The sequence below is a fragment of the Polypterus senegalus genome, chromosome 13 (assembly GCF_016835505.1).
Source record: "Polypterus senegalus isolate Bchr_013 chromosome 13, ASM1683550v1, whole genome shotgun sequence".
Classification (NCBI taxonomy): domain Eukaryota; kingdom Metazoa; phylum Chordata; class Cladistia; order Polypteriformes; family Polypteridae; genus Polypterus; species Polypterus senegalus.
The window spans coordinates 43,676,759-43,699,015 of record NC_053166.1 but is presented as its reverse complement, the minus strand read 5'-3'; the positions used below and the strand labels follow the sequence as shown (position 1 = coordinate 43,699,015).

General features: G+C 41.2%; 1 protein-coding gene across 1 annotated transcript in view; it reads right to left on the bottom strand.

The window, feature by feature from the left end:
- Window positions 1-5,434: 5,434 nt before the first annotated feature.
- Window positions 5,435-22,257, bottom strand: part of LOC120543068 (prolyl 4-hydroxylase subunit alpha-2-like) — a 48,376-nt gene continuing 31,553 nt past the window's right edge. The window contains exons 7-14 of the mRNA XM_039775917.1: window positions 20,962-21,138; window positions 19,933-20,003; window positions 19,496-19,595; window positions 19,353-19,406; window positions 17,704-17,766; window positions 12,486-12,554; window positions 5,816-5,912; window positions 5,435-5,720 (exon numbers count right to left, since the gene is read on the bottom strand). Of these exons, the coding sequence (XP_039631851.1) occupies window positions 5,650-5,720; window positions 5,816-5,912; window positions 12,486-12,554; window positions 17,704-17,766; window positions 19,353-19,406; window positions 19,496-19,595; window positions 19,933-20,003; window positions 20,962-21,138 (702 nt within the window). The 3' untranslated portion in view covers window positions 5,435-5,649. The remainder of the gene's footprint in view (window positions 5,721-5,815; window positions 5,913-12,485; window positions 12,555-17,703; window positions 17,767-19,352; window positions 19,407-19,495; window positions 19,596-19,932; window positions 20,004-20,961; window positions 21,139-22,257) is intronic.

Sequence of the window (22,257 nt, the reverse complement as noted above, 5' to 3'; positions counted from 1 at the left end):
ATATTGAAACAGCAGGAGATTCATATGTGTTGTACGAGTATATCCAATACTAATATATTTATATTTAATTTTTAAGTATTACACAGTTGTTTATTTAAATCTTAACTGACTTTAACATGGCCTTTTTATAACTTCACTTTAACTTAATACTGATACTCTGTATGTTCAATTCTTCATAATAACTATTCATGGTGGCTCTAAAATCCATACTGACCCCTACTCTCTCTTCTGTTTCTTTTTCCGGTTTCTTTGTGGTGGCGGCCTGCGCCACCACCACCTACTCAAAGCATCATGATGCACCAACATTGATGGACTGAAAGCCAGAAGTCTACGTGACCATCATCATCAGGTCCTTCGATGAAAACCCTAAATACAAAGAGGACTGTTTGACTTATGTTAGGTAGATTGCCCTAACACAACAGAGGGGACTGGGCGGTCTCTTGGTCTGGAACCCCTACAGATTTTATTTTTTCTCCAGCCTTGGAGTTTTTTTTTTTTTTCTGTCCACCCTGGCCATCGGACCTTACTTATTCTATGTTAATTAATGTTGACTTATGTTTATTTTTTATTGTGTCTTCTATTTTTCTATTCATTTTGTAAAGCACTTTGAGCTACATTTTTTTGTATGAATATGTGCTATATAAATAAAAGTTGATTAATTGATTGATTTCAGGTATTTGTGTCATCTGTATCATTCCCATGTACTGTGTTGTTCTTTCATGCTGCTGAGGTATGAGATTAAATACAACTGCTTTCTAAATTTATTGTAGTGAGAAGTCAAGCAAAACGACACGTAAAAAGATTACAATATGCAAGCTTTCGAGGAAACTCAGGCCCCTTCTTCAGACAAAGATGTAATCAATTACAATCAGTCCTGCCTGAAAAAGGGGCCTGATTTGCCTCGAAAGCTTGCATATTGTAATCTTTTTAGGTGTCGGTTTGCTTGACTTCTCACAACATTTATAATGGCTAACACAGTACAGCACCGTAGTACTACTGTACTAAATTAATTGTACTATAAGGTTTAAAAATTAAAATTGCATTGTATTGAGCAGATGTTTAAATATAAATATAGCTGAGGGTGTGCAGTGTTACTTCATCATCCATTGTCGTCATTTAAATTGTGCTGACATAAAGGTTTGAATTACACTATTTTTTTAAAGTGCACACACATATCTCATACCTGACTGTGTCATTTATTGTCACTTGACTGGTTATACATTCTGTGTCTGCTTATTTCATACAAAAGTCTTAGAAATGGACTTTCACTTACCTCCTGATCAGATTTTCACTTACATTCCACTAAGTATTTTTAAGTGATGGCTGCCTTTTATATACTGTGTTTCTTGTGCCTGATTTCTTCCTGTTATAGAGATGCTGTAATCTGCAGCACTTTCTGGCAGCATCTAAAGTGAGAGACGAAAAAGCCCTGGATGGAGCACCCGCATGGCACACACCACCATATCCACTCAGGAGGATCAACTGAGAGTTGATCATCAACCAAAAATGCACATTTTAGAATGTCATTAACTAACCCGCTTAATCAATACCAGGCTCATGGTTGGTTCTGGAGCCTAACCTAGCTAGCATAGTGCACAAGGCAGGAGCAAACCCTGGATAGGGTGCCAGTCCATCACAGTGCAAACACACAACACACACGTACAGTACATACTGGGGCCAGTTTAACAGAGCCAATCCACATAACCTGTATGTCTTGGGACAGTGGGAGGAAACACACATAGACACGGGGAGAACAAGCAAACTCCATGCAGGGAGGACCCAGTACTTGAACCCTGGTCTCCTGCCACTGTGCCACCCCACTTTTTAGAATGTGACAGGACACACCAAATACCAGGAGAAAACTCAAACTGATACACAGAGAACATGCAAGCTTCAGAGAAACAATGGCTGAGATCAGATTTGATTTTCAGAGCTCTGACACCAGTGATCTGCCCCAAAATCCTCCCATGTAAAAATATTGGTGTACTTCATAGATTTAGGTCTGCTGAATCCATTTCTGCAAGCTGGAATTTCTCTGCTACAAAATGTTTTCATGAAATATTAGATTCAGTGAAACAATATGTTGTTTTTTATTATTATTATTATTATTTATCACGCTTTATATTAACTTCACCTGTTTGTTTTCTGGTACAAAATCTTGTAATCGATATTTAACCTTCTTCCTATTGTCCAAATGACTCGAACTTTTGCACACTTACTCACTTCTGATGACAATACATGAATCAATAATCAGTTTCACTAATTGATCAATTAATCCATGATAATTAAGAAATGAAATTTTCATATGAAGAATAGTTCAATATTTTATCAATAGATGGACTAAAACAAACCCAAGACTAAAAAGTTGAAAATAATATATATATATATATATATATATATATATATATATATATGTACTTTTTAAAAACCACACTTATATTAAGTTAAAAAGTGTACTAAAAAGTAAATAATAAATCTCTCATACATCACTCGTAAAATAAAAGCGTGGGCACTTTTCAATAAATCAACATTCAAAAAACACTTCTTAAAATCTTAGCACCTTTCATTTTACAAGTGATGTATGAGAGACTTATTTTTTACTTTTTAGTACACTTTTTTAACTTAATATAAGCGTGTTTTTTAAAAAAATTTAAAAAACAAAGTTATATATGATATTTGATGTGATTAGAATTTTTCATGCTCAGACACATTATTTGAAATATATTTTGAGCTTACAGTCTTTTTCTTCTCTTACATTAGTTGTGGTGGAACCAACCCATAATCAAGTATTTGCTGTATATTTTGTTTTGCTCTCAATCAGCACTTTTTTCTCTTCACTTATTCCATAGCCAGGAATCTATATTTGGAAGGTTAGAAGGATGTCTTAATTTTCCAGAAGAGAAAAAGTTGTTTAAATGGTTATTACAGAGATAGTATGCAAAGTCGGGTTGATCTATCCATTGTCTTATCCAAGTAGCACGTAATCAAATGGTAAAAGAGAACACAGGAGCGGACTCTGATGAACACGGAGAGAAGACTCCCACCAGGGCATCGCTCAAGTGGAGAGACGTTATGGTGGAAGGTGGAGTGTTAGCCGACTTCTGTTGTTCATTCCAGTGTGAAACACCTTCAGTGGATTATAAGTGGAAAAAACTACCAAAGGACTGCTTTTTGTAAGTAATAATTATTCTTAAAACAAAAAGTCTGAATCAGCATAAGCCACCCTAATTAGGGTTTTATAAGAATTGTAATGATTTATTTTATGAAGTGGACGTACATAATAAACAAGAATACAGTGATCCCTCCTTTATCACGGGGGTTGCATTCCAGAACCCAAGCGAAAGGTGAAAATCCTCAAAGTAAAAACCATATGTTCATATGGTTATTTTTATATATTTTAAGCCCTTATAAAATCTCCCACACTCTTATAAACATTTCCCGCACAGTTATACAGAATAAACCCTTTGTATTCTCTTAGATATTAGGTAAGATTCGTTGAAATTATGTAAGTAACACACTGTTTAAAAACAGTAAAACCTAAATATTATTTTAAAGATATCGAGCGTCTCCGATATCACATATGTTACAGCCATTACGATAGACAGATCGCTTTGGAGCCATAACGAAGGGCTTGACTATGCACAAAGATAAACACAAAAATTAACTCTTTACACAGCGAAACACGTTGATGCTGAACGAGCGAGACAAGACTTCCTGGTTAGCGCAGCGCAATCGAATTCGGCGCTCCGTCACTGAGCCAATCAGCAAACAGGAACTTAACTGCGTGCTCTGATTGGGTAGCTTCTCAGCCATCCGCCAATAGCGTCCCTTGTATAGAATCAACCGTGCAAACCAACTGAGTAAGCATGTACCATAAATTAAAAAAAACACTTTGTCCGCAGAAATCCGCGAACCAGTGAAAAATCCGCGTTGTATATTTAGATATGCTATATATGCCTATACTAGAGATTACTGTACTTCCATCAGATATTGGTCTTAAAAATTTGTGCTTCAATTTAAATATTTAAAAATGTTAGAAATTTGTAATTTGTTTCAGCCGTCTGATAGAGGCACATAGGTGGCTAGATCCCTATTAAAGAATCAAAAATAATGTCATATTCATAATCACTAACCTTGAAATAGTCTAAAACGAAACCCCACATGCCTATGTTTAAAATTCGCCATTTGTAACCTTCTGGGAGTGGTCCTTAGAGGGCTAGGTGCAGCGGTAAATAATTAAATATCAAAAATATTATAATTGTCATGATTGACAACCTCGAAATAGCATTAAAAGATAGTCCACATGCCTATATAACTGAAAAGGAGTAACTTTGGCCTCTCGTATCCCATTAGGGGGTCGATTGATGAGGTCTGCACATCTTCAAGTCCTTCAGATCATTTTTCTGAAGACTTTTATTAATTTCCTATTGACATCTTATATAACTCTTATGCACTAAATACCGTGGCAAGTTTTTTCTTCATGAATAATTTTTACCATCTTGCCACTTAAAGCCATTATTAATGGTATTATTCTTAATACAAAAGAGTCAGAAGATGTTAAAAACTCTTAGGATTTAACAGACTCAAAACTGAGTCTAAATCCTGCAAGGACACTAATAAAGAGGCCTTAGTGTTTCTAAGATGACTTGAACAGCATATGAACATCCATTAACAAATCAGAGTGGTACAGCTGTTGGAGTGGCATCAGGAAGAAGGCCGGAATCAAACCCAGAGAGTGCGTCTCCCAGTCAAAGTGCACTTCTGCGCTCTCACCCACACAGGACATCATTCAGACCGGCCTTCTGGGGTCTGTATTTATACAGCACCATAGTTTTAATAAGACATTATCAAACCAGATACTGCACCCACATTTTTTATATGTTACTTATTCCATGTGGTTTGTATTGCTAGTGGAGAAACACTTTTAATCTCATATTTTCATGGAGAACAGAGATATTGAAGTTTCTTATATAATAGAAGCCAATGGTGTACACTGCTGGACCACAATGGAAAGTCGAAGCAAGACTGAATCTAGACTGCATGGAGCCCATCATGCACTGGAAGCCAATGGATACAGACAGATGTGAAGGACTTTCACAAGACACAATACAGTTTAAAGCTGGGTCCAAATTTGTGAGATTATTATAAGGAATAAAATGTGGTTGATGTTTCATTGACTTTTTTAAACTTACCTTTACAGTTTTTCATTTTTTTTTCTGTGAATAGGATAATATTTCTTTAGGTGCTTCTTATTTTTGTAGTCACATTTTGCAAAATTAAAAAAACACCACTCTTTTTAGAAACAGTGCATGGCTTATCTGTCACATGTCTTCTCCACTCAGCACCATTCATACACAAATACTAACCAGTGGTAGAACATGGTCACTTTTACCAGTCCCTTACATCAAGACACTCAATTAATATGCTGAAATGTTTTTATTGATTTCATCACCAGCAGACTACTTTCATTTCAGTGTACTAATTTACTGATTTCTCGATTTTTAAATAGACTCCTCCAGCCACACGGAAGCAAATGCAAGTGAGAGACAGACGCCACTAGTAAACTGAAGAGAATGGACCGCTGAACTCAGTTCAGCTTGTAAACACCCCATGAGCTCTCCTAAATTTCACAACCTGTTGTAAAACATCTCATTCCGTTTCTGATAAACCACATGGTCTTCTGAATTCTTGTCCCCGGACTCGGATCCACTTGTTAGAAACTGTTAATGGAAATCTGAGAGTCAATATATCATGTCCAAAGAAGAGTGCTAATTTCTGAGCCATTCATTATCTCCAATGGATTGAATAAACTTACCCCACTTACTTCCCACCAGAACGGGACAAGCACCATGCAGTGTACTGTAATCATCCTCACCGTTTTTCAGCACATTGTACCAGAATACAGCTGTGCCCTTCAAGAAAATTATTTGGGGAAGAAAAAGCCTTAATCTGGAACACTTAAAACTCCAAAGATATCTTACATTGTAACAAATCCTTATAATAGACACAACCTTACATTAAACAAGCCCGCATTCAAGGAATCAATACATTCTCATACTTTAAAGTTTATAAACTATAGGATGACACTGAGGTTTGCACTGCTGCTTATCAGTTGTGGTTCGGCCCACTCACTGGCTCTGTATACAGTAGTTTGTGTCCTAAAGATGGGTCTATCCATCCATCCATTTTCCAACCTGCTGCATCCGGACACAGGGTCACGGGGGTCTGCTGGAGCCAATCCCAGCCAACACAGGGCAGGAACCAATCCCGGGCAGAGTGCCAACCCACCGCAGGACACACACAACACACCCACTAGGGCCAATTTAGAATCTCCAATCCACTTAACCTCCATGTCTTTGGACTGTGGGAGCGCCCAGAGGAAACCCACGCAGACACGGGGAGAACATGCAAACTCCACGCAGGTAGGACCCGGGAAGCAAATCCAGGTCTCCTAACTGCGAGGCAGCAGCGCTACCACTGCACCACCGTGCCGCCGATGGGCCTACAATTACCATTTAATTTAAAACTGGCCCAATAGCTATGCATGTTTCTGTGCATGTTGATTTTCTTTCCTCATTTTAAAAGGAGCCCATTTGGTTAAATAGCAAGTATAAACTGGCCAGTGTGAGCATATGCGAATGAGTGTGGCCTCCCATACCTTACAGCGTCTATAAAACTTATTCACCCCTTTGGAAGTTTTCACATTTTCTTGTTATATAACATTGAATCACAATGGATTTAATTTGACTTTCTTTATATTAAATCAACAGAAAGGGACTCTTTAGTGTCAAAGTGAAAGCAAATCTTTAAAAAGTGGACTAAATTAATTACAAATATAGAACACAAAGTAGTATTCACTCCTTTTAATATGACATACCTAAATCATCAATGGGGAATCCATTTGGCTTTAGAAATCCCATAATTAGTTAAATGGAGATCACCTGCCTGGGGATTCCATTGATTGTAGTATAAATGCATTTTATGTGGGAGCGCCAGCTTGTGACAAGTTAGTATGGTGGCCTAACCTACACAATGAAGACAAAACAACAATCCAAGCAACTCGGTGAAAAGGTCATTGAAAAGCTCAAATCAGGGGATGGAGATAAGAAAATATCCAAGTCATTAAATATCCCTTGAAGTCCTGTTGTATCAGTCATTAAGAAATGGAAAGGATATGACATAGGTACAAATCCACAAAAAACTGAGTGATCATGCAGGAAGGAGACTAATGAGGGCGGCCACCAAGAGGCCTATGAGAACTCTGAACCCGTTACAAGCTACAGCGGCCTAGATTGGAGAGACTATACAGACAACAACTGTTGCTGTGCTTCACCAATCTCAACTCCAACTTTGTGGAAGTGTGGCAAAGAGAAGAAACAAATTCGACATCTCAGCTAGAGATTGCCTGAAGGCACATGGGAGGCTCTGCACTTGGTAGAAGGTTCTGTGGTCTAATGAGACCAAGTCTGAGCTTTTTGGCCATCAGACTAAACACAATGGTACTCTGCACATTATCAAAAACACAGCATCCCCAACATGAAGGATGGCGGTGGCAAGATCATGCTGTGAGGATTCTCTTCTGAAACAGGCTCTGGAAGGTTTGTGAAGGAAGAAGAAAAAATTCAGACATGGGCATCAGTAGGGTTTTGTGCCCTAGGAACCAAGCTACCCGAACTATTCTGTAATATTTCAGTAATTATTTCCCAATATGATGCTGATTGTTCTGATCATAAAATGGCTCATTACGATAGCATTTGAAGAGAAAAATTCATAACTACTCCTCCTTGAACCGTCACCTTATCGTGGTGGAGGGGTTTGCGTGTCCCAATGATCCTAGGAGCTATGTTGTCCGGGGCTTTATGCCCCTGGTAGGGCCACCCAAGGCAAACTGGTCCTGGGTGAGGGATGAGACAAAGAGCGGTTCAATAAACCTCCAATGAAAATAAAAACTTGGACGCATTTTCCCTTGCCCGACGCTGGTCACCGGGCCCCCCCTCTGGAGCCAGGCCTGGAGGTGGGGCTCGATGGCGAGCGCCTGGTGGCCGGGCCTGCACCCATGGGGCTCGGCGGGCACAGCCCAAGAGGTAGCGTGGGTCCTCCTCCCCATGGGCTCACCACCTATGGGAGGGGCCAAGGAGGTTGGGTGCAGTGTGAGTTGGGTGGTGGCGAGGCGGGACCTTGGCGGTCTGATCCTCGGCTACAGAAACTGGCTCTTGGGACGTGGAATGTCACCTCTCTGAAGGGAAGGAGCCTGAGCTAGTGCTTGCGAGGTGAGAGGTTCCGCTAGATATAGTCGGACTCACCTCGACGCACAGCTTGGACTCTGGAACCAATCTCCTTGAGAGGGGCTGGACTCTCTACCACTCTGGAGTTGCCCCGGTGAGAGGCCGAGCAGGTGTGGGCATACTTATTGCCCCCACTGGAGCCTGTGCATTGGGGTTTACCCGGTGGGCGAGAGGGTGGCCTCCCTCCGCCGGGTGGGGAAGGGTCCTGACTGTTGTTTGTGCGTATGCCGAACAGCAGTTTGGAGTATCCACCCTTTTGGAGTCTCTGGAGGGTTGCTAGAGGGCATACCTTCTGGGATTCCCTCGTTTTGCTGGGAGACTTCAATGCTCACGTGGGCAATGACAGTGAGACCTGGAAGGGCGTGATTGGGAGGAATGGCCCCGATCTGAACCCGAGCGGTGTTTTGTTATTGGACTTCTGTGCTCGCCACGGATTGTCCATAACGAACACCATGTTCAAGCATAAGGGTGTTCATATGTGCACTTGGCACCAGGACACCCTAGGCCTCAGGTCGATGATCGACTTTGTGGTCATGTCGTCGGACTTGCGGCCATATGTCTTGGACACTTGGGTGAAGAGAGGGGCGAGCTGTCAACTGATCACCACCTGGTGGTGAGTTGGCCGATGGTGGGGAAGATGCGGTCAGACCTGGTAGGCCCAAGCGTGTTGTGAGGGTCTGCTGGGAACGGCTGGCAGAGTCCCCTGTCAGAAGTAGCTTCAACTCCCACCTCCGCAGAACTTCAACCACGTCCCGAGGGAGGTGGGGACATTGAGTCGAATGGGCCATGTTCCGTGCCTCTATTGTTGAGGCGGCTGACCGGAGCTGTGGCCGCAAGGTGGTGGTGCCTGTCGTGGCGGCAATCCCCAACCCGCTGGTGGACACGGCGGTGAGGGATGCCGTCAAGCTGAAGAAGGAGTCCTATAGGACTTTTTGTCCTGTGGGTCTCTGGAGGCAGCTGATAGGTACCGCAGGCCAAGCGAACGCGGCCGGTTGTTGCTGAGGCAAAACTCGGGCATGGGAGGAGTTTGGAGAGGCCATGGAGAACGACTTTGGACGGCTTCGAGGAGATTCTGGTCCACCGTCCGGCGTCTCAGGAGGGGAAGCAGTGCAGTGTCAACACCGTATATGGTGGGGATGGTGCGCTGCTGACCTCGACTGACGTTGTGGTCGGTGGGAGGAGTACTTCAAGACCTCCTCAATCCCACTAACATGCCTTCCAATGAGGAAGCAGAGCCTGGGGACTCTGAGGTGGGCTCTCCCATCTCTGGGACTGAAGTCACCGAGGTGGTCAAAAACTCCTTGGTGGCAGGGCCCGGGGTGGATGAGATCGCCGGAGTTCCTTAAGGCTCTGGATGTTGTAGGACTGTCTTGGTTGACACGCCTCTGCAACATCGCATGGACATCGGGACAGTGCCTCTGGATTGGCAGACCGGGGTGGTGGTCCCCCTCTTTAAAAAGGGGGACCGGAGGGTGTGTTCCAACTATAGAGGGATCACACTCCTCAGCCTCCCTGGAAAAGTCTATTCGGGGTTCTGGAGAGGAGGGTCCGTCGGATAGTGAACCTCGGATTCAGGAGGAACAGTGTGGTTTTCGGCCCTGGTCGCGGAACAGTGGACCAGCTCTTCACCCTTAGCAGAGTCCTGGAGGGTGCATGGGAGTTTGCCCGACCGGTCTACATGTGTTTTGTGGACTTGGAAAAGGCATTCGACCGTGTCCCTCGGGAATCCTGTGGGGGTGCTCGGGAGTATGGGGTACCGGACCCCTGATAAGAGCTGTTCGGTCTCTGTACAACAGTGTCAGAGCTTGGTCCGCATTGCCGGCAGTAAGTCGAGCCCGTTTCCAGTGAGAGTTGGACTCCGCCAGGGCTGCCCTTTGTCACCGATTCTGTTCATAACTTTTATGGACAGAATTTCTAGCGCAACCAGGGTGTTGAAGGGGTCGGTTTGGTGGACTCAGGATTGGGTCACTGCTTTTGCAGATGATGTTGTCCTGTTTGCTTCATCAGGCCGTGATCTTCAGCTCTCTCTGGATCGGTTCGCAGCTGAGTGTGAAGCGGCTGGGATGAGAATCAGCACCTCCAAATCCGAGAGCATGGTCCTCAGCCGGAAAAGGGTGGAGTGCCCTCTCAGGGTTGGGGGAGAGATCCTACCCCAAGTGGAGGAGTTCAAGTATCTCGGGGTCTTGTTCACGAGTGAGGGAAGAATGGAGCGTGAGATCGACAGGCGGATCGGTGCGTCATCCGCAGTGATGCGGACTCTGCATCGGTCTGTCGTGGTGAAAAAGGAGCTGAGCCGCAAGGCAAAGCTCTCAATTTACCAGTCGATCTACCTTCCTACCCTCACCTATGGTCATGAGCTATGGGTAGTGACGAAAGAACGAGATCGCGAATACAAGTTCGAAGTTTCCTCCGCAGGGTGTCTGGGCTTTCCCTTAAAGATAGGGTGAGAAGCTCAGTCATCCGGAGGGGCTCAGAGTAGAGCCGCTGCTCCTCCGCATCGAGAGGAGTCAGATGAGGTGGCTCGGGCATCTGATCAGGATGCCTCCTGGACGCCTCCCTGGTGAGGTGTTCCGGGCACGTCCAACCGGGAGGAGGCCCCGGGGAAGACCCAGGACACGCTGGAGGGACTATGTCTCCCGGCTGGCCTGGGAACGCCTTGGGATTCTCCCGGAAGAGCTGGAAAAAGTGGCCGGGGAGAGGGAAGTCTGGGCCTCTCTGCTTAAGCTGCTGCCCCCGCGACCCGACCTCGGATAAGCGGAAGAGAATGGATGGATGGATGGAATTCATAACTAATTAATTGCAGAATTACAGTATTTGAGGGTTCCTCTAGAGTGCATCTTTCTCTTGCACAATTTGGCTCAAAAAATAATCAGCACATCGTCATCTCATAAAAGGCTTAAATTCTGAGTTTGGTATTTTTCCATCCAGCTGTTTCAGCTCTAGACCATCCTCAAGAAACTGTGACACACAGACAGACACAACAGACAGACAGACACACATCTAGTGTTGAGATATCAGGGTATTTGGTATCAGGGGACTCTAAAACATCGAGATCCATCGCAAACTGGAGATCAAATTTTTTGATGAATCTAAAGCTTTCGCTCCTCACCCATATACAATGGGTTATGGTGGGGTAGGGTACAAAGTAAAAATGAATGAAGCAAATCTCTGGGAAATCTCGAGGAAAACCTGATGCAGTCTGCAAGAAACCTGCAGCTTGAAAGAAGATTTGTTTTCCAGCAAGACAACGAAATCAAGAATGAAGACAAATTTACTCAGTAATGGGTTCAAAACAACACTCTGGTACCCTACGTGTTCTGACAGTTTTACAAAGACGAATGGGGTGGAATTACAGTGTGCAGATGTGCAAATCGAACAGAGGCCTGAGCACACGGGGTCAACGCTGTCATGGCTGTTGAAGGCATCTATTGCAGTAAATACTGACTAGAAGGAGGTTAATACTTATGTGATTGATTACTTTGTGTCTTATATTTGTAATTCATTTTGACCACTTTGCAGAGATCTGTTTTCACTTTGACATTAAAGAGTCTTTTCCTGCTCATCAGCGTCAAAATGATTTAATGTAGTGTAACAATAAAATGTGAAAACTTTCAAGGCGTGAATGTTTTCATAAGCACTGTGTCTTACACTCAAGGCTAGGCCACTAGGCCAGCCGCTCTGAATTAGATAAGTGGGTTAGAAAATTGATGGAAATTTAACTGTGTAAAGTGAAACCGATCTGAACTGTAAAGTGGAAATCCTAACTTCTCAACTTCAAATTAATTGTCAAATGAATGAAATATAATGAGATTATTTACTTTCATGTCCAACCAGTTTTCTGGTTACTATCAATGTTTTTATGGATTTCCATTCTCATGAAGGCAGTATTTTTCAATAACATCCAACTGCAGAGCCACAGCATTATATGTTACCGCAAATTTACACAAGCATTTTCATGGCGGAAGTTAAGGTTAGGGCTTAGTGTGGTTATCATGAAGTATAAACAGTTAAGATAGGGGTAACTTAAAGTTAGGGGTTAGTGTCGCTAGTTTATAGTACAGACCTACAGTGACATCACTTCAGCCATGAAACGTCTGGTGTAGACTTGCAGTGCGATTCTGCAGTTGGATGCTTCTCATAATCTTTGTAAAATTAAGCATAAAGGGTAAAGCACTAAAGCACTTCTGTTTTTAAATTTACCTTTATTGGCTGAAGAGCCGCTCCAACATCTGGAAAGACAGTTGCTCCTCCAGCTTCAACATCACTCATCTGCAGGCAGGAAGAAACAACTGATTTATAAAACACAACATATCAAGTGTGTACTGGAGGCTAAAACATTGAGTTGTAAATCCAATGGAGGCCGACTCACTGTATGACCCAGGACACGTCACTTGATCTTCTACTGCTCTGTGCTGTACAAATTTAGGAAATGGTTGTTTGTAGGTCAGGTGAGTTCAGGACAGCTTTGTCTTTACATAAACTAATATAAAGAGCTTTGTGACAATGAAAAAGCAGTTAGTAGTTAAGTAACTCATTCTCCACTAAGTCCCATGAATGTCATCTTTATAGAAATAGTTAATTCTGACCATTAGGACAAAATGGGCTGGTATATTGTATTCAGCACATGCTGGCCTTGGGTAACCTACTGTTTTGTCAATTCGCATTTATAGAACATACCATTGTTAAACCCCCTTAATCCAATTCACAGGTGGTGGGGTCTATCCCTGTAGTACTAGGCATAAGGGGGGAAGAAAGTCAAACATGGTGCACAAGCCCATCACAGTTCACATGCGCGTGCACACACATCCGTGTATCCAGTTTAGAGCTGCCAAGTCTGCACTGTTGTTGGGTTTGGTGGAAACATCTAAGTAGCCCAAGGAAAGCCCAAACAGAGGAGAGAATGTGCTTACTATACAGACAACGCCTGGCCATGGGATTTGAACTGTGAAGATCTGTGAAGAAGCACCAGCATAACACGTGGCAGTTACTGCATAGAATCCCATGGAATAACAAAACATTGTGAAGCCTTTACAGTAGAGCCTTTAGAAACATCAAAACATCAATCCATCCGTACAGTTCTTTATTTAGCCCACTTATTCCAGTTGCAGGATTACAAGAAGACATTACAAGAAGCCATCCATTACACAACACAAAGCAGAAATCAGCCCTGGGTGGGATTCCAGTCCAATGCAATACAGTACATTAGAAACAATAAAAACTGTTGTGGGAGGAGAAGACAATAAAATTATTAGCTCTTCAGGAGACAAACTGAGTTTTCAAAAGTTAAAAAGTTAAGAAGCAGTGGCCTACATCTCGTACCTGAGTATATAACCTGAAGGATCTCGACACCCTAGTTTGGTGTCATTTTACATCCTGCCTGTTCAGGCCCGTGCAGGCACCTTGGTGCTGAGTCATCTTTTACACAGTCGCAGCAAATGGGTTTTGCCAGGCAAGATTGTATCAAGTTAGAAATGTTATAGAAGGAAGCGTCCTGATCGGTTCATAAAATCCCCCACCGCTCTCAGGTGACCGACGGTTGTAAATGTCACATTTAAAATAAAGTTATCCCTACAAACGTAATTTCACAAACAAAATCAGATTTTTTTTTATTAACAGTAACACAGGGGTTTGTGCTTCTGTCTCAAGGGGAATGATTTTCAGTTTGGTCACAATCTGTGTGGTGATCGCTTGTTCTTTCCATTATGTGCGTTTTCACATGTAATCTTTTTAGTTAGCCAATAAAAGGTGTCATTTTGCTTGGCGTTTCTGTGCACTTTCACTGAATAATTCCATTTCCTTCTTTCTTTGTCAACCAGTAGAATCAGCAGATTGGTTTAATGCACCATTATATTCTTCTAAAATTCCCTATAAAATGTTGTAGCACCACCTACTGTAGGAAACATGACTCTATTAGGGCTGGATTATTGGGCACTACACTCTCATTCCCCATTTCTCGCCACCCTCCCCTATCATAACAATATAACACATTTAAGCTTTGTTAACTTCTAATTAAATTTGAGGACAGAAGCTTGTTATTGTAATTGGGATTAAAACATAAAACTCAAGGGATAAATAGGGAGCAAACTAAAAAATGTCCATAGAGTGGATGTCCAATGGTGTCTCTTGAGATGATCCTTTTCCCTTCATCATGGCCAGATAATCAAACTAGCTTAGCCTTCACAACATCTTTGAGTGCTGACTCCATGCTGTACCTTCATTCTGACACCCCTTTGTAAGTGTCATGGGCTACAGTTTTTTTTACCGCAAACCTATTTTATATTGATTGATCATCTTAACTGGTAGTAGTGATGACCCAATGTTTTATAATATGACATTTAAGTGGCTTTTATGAAATGTAAACAAACAAAGACACTTAAATGCAGCTAAAATCAATTAAAGGACATGGCAGAGTTCAAAATGAGTAGCCGATGTACAAAAATGTGACTTTAACTTTTTGCAAAATTTGGTCACTTTGCTAAAATTCTTAACATCTCTCAGGCTAATAAGACACAATTTATGTGTTTTTGGTGGGTTGTGAACAAACACACTACCCTAAATGTAGTGAATAATTTATTTAAATCAAAAATGGGTCAAAATTAACCAGAAAAACATGGCAAGGTAAACATTTCTTAGAAGCATTTTGGAAAACTCAACTTTTTTTTACTAGTCATTAAAAGTCAAAAAGTTTCTTCCTAAACAGATCAAACTTAGGGTGATTTTGCAGAGGGTGGCACAGTGGTAGCGCTGCTGCCTCGCGGTAAGGAGACCTGGGTTTACTTCCCTGGTCCTCCCTGTGTGGAGTTTGCATGTTCTCCCCATGTCTGCATGGGTTTCCTCCCACAGTCCAAAGATATACAAGTTAGGTGCATTGGTGGTCCTAAATTGTCCCTAGTGTGTCTGTGCTTGGTGTGTGTCCTGCGGTGGGCTGGCACCCTGCCCAGGATTTGTGTCCTGGGCTGGCAGGGATTGGCTTTAACAGACCTCCGTGACCCTGTAGTTAGGATATAGCGGGTTGGATAATGACTGACTGACTGATTTTGCAGATTTCAAGCATAAAAACAGGACAATATGACCCAAAGACATTCCAAAATTCCAAAAGCAAACTAGGTCATATGAATAAGTAGATTTAATTTGGTCAGTTAACATCCATTTAACATGTTGAAAGTCTCCTAAAATCTAATTACCTCACGTATATAACAAATATATACATCCACAACACTGAACAATCAGTTGTTTTAATATATCACAGAAGGAATTCTTAACAAGATGGTTTTTGTTTGGCAATCCAGTTCTCATTTGGATCAACTTTTCACTTACTGATGTTTCTAGAATAGGCTAGGCCTTTAGCCATCCTGTAATGGAAAAGGTGGGTTCAAGAAATGGATTGATGGTTAATGAAAAAGAAGTCAAAATAGCCAAATAGTTTAAAGTTGCCTCTTTTAAGAACACAGTAATCTTAAATGAGTTTGTTCAATTCATTTTCAAAATGTAACTTTTAGGAGTTATATGCATTCTGTCTTATGTACATATAAACATCAGATGTTCAAAGACAACATAATCTACCTTAATAGAAGGACAAACGCCGTGTGTCTGTCAGCTTGCCCACCTGGTTACTGTGACTCTGCTATCCAACAGATGGTGCATCAAAAACATCAGCAGTGCTTTTACAAACCCTCTACCAAATGGTATGTAACAGAGGCATAGAAACTGACTGGACACACATTGTTCTGTAAACCTGTCTTCGAAGGTCTGCCCATAGGAATGGAAAATCCAAAAAAGAGACCTTCTTAATATCTTTTGGTGTTTTGTAGACAAGGGGTCGCTAACTCCGGTCCTGGAGGAGCACCATGGATGCAGGTTTTAATTTTAACCCTTTTCCTAATTAGTGACCTGTTTTTGCTGCTAATTGACTTCTTTTGAATTCATTTTAATTGACTTGCTCTTGAAGACTCAGACCCCTTAATTGTTTCTTTTTCCTTAATTAGCAGCCAAACAATAATGAGATACAAAATGAGCCCAAATATGACCAACATACTGTTCTAATCATACAATATCTGAGAATAAAGAAAGAGGAAGGTCTCAGGAATGCTGATCTGCTCAGGTCCACAAAACATTTTAACAGAAAAGAGAAAATCAAAATTTCAGAAATGTCTGCTAATGCACCACAAGAGCAGCCACAAGCCATGGAATTAAAGAACAACAAGAATAGGCACCTCATGAAGCAGGTGGTTGGAAAGAAATTGGTTGGAGTTTGAGGCCCTGACTTATTTGGTCTTCTGTTGGCTCACTCACTTCACATTTCATTTCTGTTTGGGTGCCGTTTAAGGAAAGAAATGAAGAAATTCAGGGGAACAAATCTGAAAAAACAATTCAATTAAAATGAATTCACAAGAAGTTAATTAGCAAGAGAAACAGGTCACTAATTAAGAAAAGGGTTAGAATGAAAACCTGCAGCCACGGTGGTCCTCCAGGACCGGGCATGGCGACCCGTGTCTGCAATGAGATCAGAAAGAATTAAACTGAAGACATTTTCTTTTATCTCATACTTATGCTGAGAAAAAATACTCAGGAATTCTCATAAGCATCTCTTCTTGAGTTTCAGCAGGGAATCACACAAATGGCCTCAGATTTTCCAAGTAGTGTCATGAAACTATGTGCTTAGTAATATCTGCTGAAATGTACGGACAGCTACGGTGGGTTAGCGCCCTGCCCGGGGTTTGTTTCCTGCCTTGCACCCTGTGTTGGCTGGGATTGGCTCCAGCAGACCCCTGTGACCCTGTAGTTAGAATATAACGGGTTGGATAATGGATGAATGGATGGATGGATGTATAGACAGTTGTATGTTTAATTAAACACTCTCCTATGATTACAAAGCTATAGTCCTTGATTCTGAATAATACTCTAATTTATATTGCTGTGCTCCAATTAGATCACACTCATTGTGGAAGAAAAGGGAGGCTAATGGATAAGACTTTGGACTTCAGTCCCTGCAGTTATGACCCTACTACTGACATGACCCTTAATGTATGACCCTTCACATCCCATATTCCAACTGGAAAAACAAAAGAAACGTAACTAATCGTATTTGAAGTGTAAATCACCTTGGATAAAGGCATCCGTCCAATAATAAGGAAAAAAAAGTTCAAGTCTTCAAAGAGCTTAATACAAGACTAGAAAAGGAATCTCACAAAATATAACCTGTTTACAAACCAAATTCTCAATTTTTTGTCTTCTTTTTGTCTAATGTTATATCTCCTAAGGAATTTTAGGAGAATCGTCTGTGACAAAGTTGATTTGTAAATGAAACATAAATGAGAATCTCTTTAAAATCTCATGAGTCATCAAAGATCAACCTTTGCGATGGGTGTGTTGATTATTTGGATTACAACCTGTCTTAGATGCACAGCTCAGTACTCACATAAATTAACAAAGTGGCTATTCGGCTTCCATTTAGCTTGAAAACAGTGTCGTTCACATGTATCTGAAAACAAACCAAAAAGAAAATACAGCTTCAGTTTATTTTTAGAAATTGTAGTTTAACTTTTAAGCACAAATGACAATAGTTGTTTGAGTTTTGTAACACAAGACTGACTTGGTTACAACTTTAAATTCTTTCTCAAAGAATTCACTGAAGCCTGGCTTCATATTTGTGAACTTAGATCAAACCAAAGGTAAAAGAGAGAGTGACCATGTAGAAGAAGACATTTTGCATCTGCACAGCGTTTTTCAAGACTCTTAAAGCACTTTATATGGACAGAGTGGAGCCATTTCCACCACCACCAATTTGTAGCATCCACCTGGATGATGTGATGGCAGCCATTTTGCGCCAGTATGCCCACCACTCATTAGTTATTAGGCAGTGATGTGGTGAGAGAGATAGTTAGCCAATTAGAGACATGGGATGATTAGGGGCCAGAATGACCAGGCCACGATGGCCAATTTAGCCAATTGGCAGGTCAAATGCTAGGCTATATCCACACTTCTACGTTGGTGTTTTTAAAGGAATACTGAATCCAAAAATATTTTTTTTAAATGTTACTTACCCCACGTAGTTTATAGTAATGGCCAAGAAAAAATTTTAACTTCATGTTTTCATAGAGAAATTAAATATTGAGTATGCAAACTCACCAGGGACCAACACTATACATGGCCAAACAATGTGAAAAAAGTCCATGAAAAAATAAATTCTTACCGAACTTGTGTCGCATAATTCACAGGTCCGATATCCATTTGTAAGTTCAAACTATATGCACATTGTGTGCATTCTTTGCTTAAATATTATTAAGTTACTTCCAGAAAAGCCAGCTTTAAATTTAAACAAGCAAGATGTCATTTCCACAAAGTTGGTGCATTTGAATCGAAGACTGGAGTCTCTGCCTCATTTATTAATGTAGAGACCTGTCTTAAATTCATTTAATATCATCGGAAAGTTCTGTTGTGCCTAACAGCAACTCCAGCAGATGGGCTGTCTGTACTGCTTGTGCAAAGTGACACCAATTTTTTAGGAAGAAAGGAATCAGAAGATGACACGGTCATAACCAAGAGGACAATAATTAAATAACAAAACCCAGGATTTGGAGCCAGTCAAAGAGCAAAGCAGTAAATTCTAAGCCAAAATGTGTAGATGTAGCCAGAGCTAAAACACACACAAGATGTAAATTGTAATCAGAGGACAGAAAAAAAATATAAAACAGTAAATTAAAAACTAACAATGCCAAATGATGCAAAGGTTTTTTCTTTCATGAATTCTGCCTTCGACGATTAAGTACACGTAGCACCAACGTTTAAAATGTCTTGATGGTGACATCTTTACTCAAAATCTCTGGGGTGTCATGTGCTAAGAACAATGAGGTGCCATCCATAAGGAAAAATAGGACAGCACTGTTGAAGAATGTGAATCATAAAAACAGAAGGAAGCAAAAAGATTAATACAGCCACTAGATTCATTGTCCTCAGAAGCACCAAAAACCAAACTCAAATCATTTTGAAAAGTCAAGAAACATGTGGCAAAAATAAAACATTAAACTCTTTTACTGTACATTCTTAGAAATCTTTTTTAACCCTTACCCTTGGAAAGTCATAGTGGGGTTCGTATTGACCACCGACACCATAATTTGCCACCTGTGTGTTGACATATGAAGAAGAAAGAAAAGTGAGTTTCTGCACAAACACCTCACTGAGTCCGTTTCTCCTTTTCTCCCTTGCGGTACCTGGAGTGGCTCAGCAGACTCCATGGACAGGCCTGTGACATCTGCGATTCGTTGATTGAGTTGTAACACAACCGCGTGATCTTCTCCTCTTAGCCAAGCACTTAGATTGAAACAACAGATAATAAAAAAGCTTTTTAATTATTTTAAAGCTACTATTTATGTTCTTTAGAATTAAATTCATTTTGATCAATTTGCTGTCCTGTACGCTACCACCTTCTGCTACACTTTCAACAACACTTTCAGTCCTCTCTTGAACAATGTTGAAAAGTACAGCAAAAATTAAATGAGATTAACAGTGAGCAGTCTGGGTTGGTGCACAGTGTAGTCAGTAGGATTAACAAGATGGAAGAGCATGTAAGGATGTGTGTGAATAAGTTGACCTGGAACTCTAGTATGTAGCTTAACAAAAAGAAAGACCAGTTTTCGAGATACTGCACCTTTTGGATACTCTGTATTCAGCTATAAACTGTCCGCCAGTTTTCCGATCTGACACACCAGCTCTTGCAAGCTTAAGAAAACATAAGCAGAATTACTTATTTGAATCATTTAAAAAAAACTTCTGTCTCTTACAAAAAAATTCATCCATCCATTTTTAAACCTGCTTAATCCGAACACAGGGTCATGGGGGTCTGCTAGAGCCAATCCCAGCCAACACAGGGCACAAGGCAGGAACCAATCACGGGCAGGGCGCCAACTCACCGTGGCACACACAAACACACACATCCACACACACACACCACACACTAGGGGCAATTTAGGATCGCCAATGCACCTAACCTGCATGTCTTTGGACTGTGGGAGGAAACCGGAGCACCCGGAGGAAACCCACACAGACACGGGGAGAACATGTAAACTCCACGCATGCATATTAGTATGTATATATTATATTATTTGTTTTTAAAATTCAAACTACACCTGGAAATCCAGTTTTCATTCTTGTAATTTAATTCATCTCTGTTCGTAAATAATAACTTCATCTACCTACTTTATGGATTCAGTCCAAGTCAAGTCAACTTTTTCTTCTTATTTGCATGTCTCCACAGAACGGTTGACAAAAAATACAATAAATAAATACATAAAAAAGTACACATCCATTTTCCACACCCATGTACCCAGAGCAGTGGCACATATTAGTTCCCTTATTAAAATCAAAAACTTCAAAAAATGTTAATATGTTGGTTTTATTCTACAGTAGAATAATTAAATATCCATCCAAGCATAAATCAATTCTCAAAGTTATAAAATCCCAATTGGACCCCTTATTAAATGTTTTTTGATTGAAATGGGGTTGAGGAAGGCACTCCTAGTGGAATCCAAAGCATTGCAGAGGTCTAACATAAGGACCTCATGACAATTTAGAATCACTGTTTGATTTGACAGGCCAGTTCTAAAAGAGTCTTTCCATAAAACTATCGTTCCATACGCAGTACATTTCATCTCTTTTAACAAAATGATAACTTACTAACCTTTGGTTGAGACAGAAACTTTATTGTTTTGATCTCGTCGTCAGACATAAAGTCGTGGTATCTGAGGATAAGTGGACGGTCCCATTCTTCTTCCTCTTTAATAGGTGCCAAAAGTAGCCTTGGATTGAAGTTCCCATTGTTAAACCGACACACCAAGTTCTTCTCCCTCTTTGGCGTCTGGAATTCACAAAACAATGAAAAAAGACAGCTTGTGAAGCAGACACCTTATAATTTAAAAAATGTTTTTGACAGTTTTTGGATTTATAGTCCTCACAAAACAAAGAAAGTTCTTGATATAATCAGTTTCTCAAAAGACATTAAAATCTGTGTAATCTGCTCATTTCTTGTTGTCACTTATAGAGCAAATAGAGTGCAAGCAAAATTTTCTTTCTAACAACAGGCCAGGTATGCATGACAATGAGCTTCTTCATTAAGTATAATAAATGTGAAGGATTTTCAGACTTGATTTTGAAACCAGAGATATGAATCACCTCATGTGCCTACTTCTGTTTTCTCTAAATACTTAATCCTATTAATCATAAAAAGTATATATCTTGTTAAGGGTGTGATTATTCAGACTTGTTGTAGGTGCCAGGAAGGAAGGACAGGTATCCTGGAGTGAACAAAGATGAGGGTGGGGGTAGACCGCTGCCGCTTCAGAAACCCCCTCTTAAACAGTATTTCAAGGGAAAAGAAACCTACTCTTTCAGTACCTCTTTGTGGGAGCAGCTGCCAGCTTGCCGGCTTTCCGCGTGACTTGCTCCTCATGCGGGGCTACAAACATTTAAAAGATTGAGTTGTGGCCATCCTGAGCTCTCTCACTCTCCTGTCTCTTTTCCCCCAGACTCCCTCCACTCCGGCCGCTGCTGCTGACCCGCTGGATTCCCTTGATGAAGAGGACTTTGTGTTCTTCTGAGCAGGATTTGGGTCCGATGCATCACATTTGACAGCTGTTCCTCGTGAGGCAAGATCGCCTCTGTAAGAGACTTGTGTTTTTAACTGGCAGAACAGCAATTAAGTTTCTACTCCTTGAACTCTCCTGTGCAACTTTGTGACCCAAACTTGGGATAGAGGAAGGATTCATTCCTGGCAAGAATGGGTTCATCGGGAGCAGTTCCGTATGACTGGTGGCAGCTAAACCCGATCAGGACACCCACAGAGTGGCATGGGTGTTGAAATCCGGAAATGCAGCCCTGTTGGGGTCTTTGGGAACCCTCCCAGGGAAGGTTTGTCCTGGTTTCTACATGACCCAGAAATGCTACAGACAACATGGGCAGGAGACTGGAAGCAGTTCCC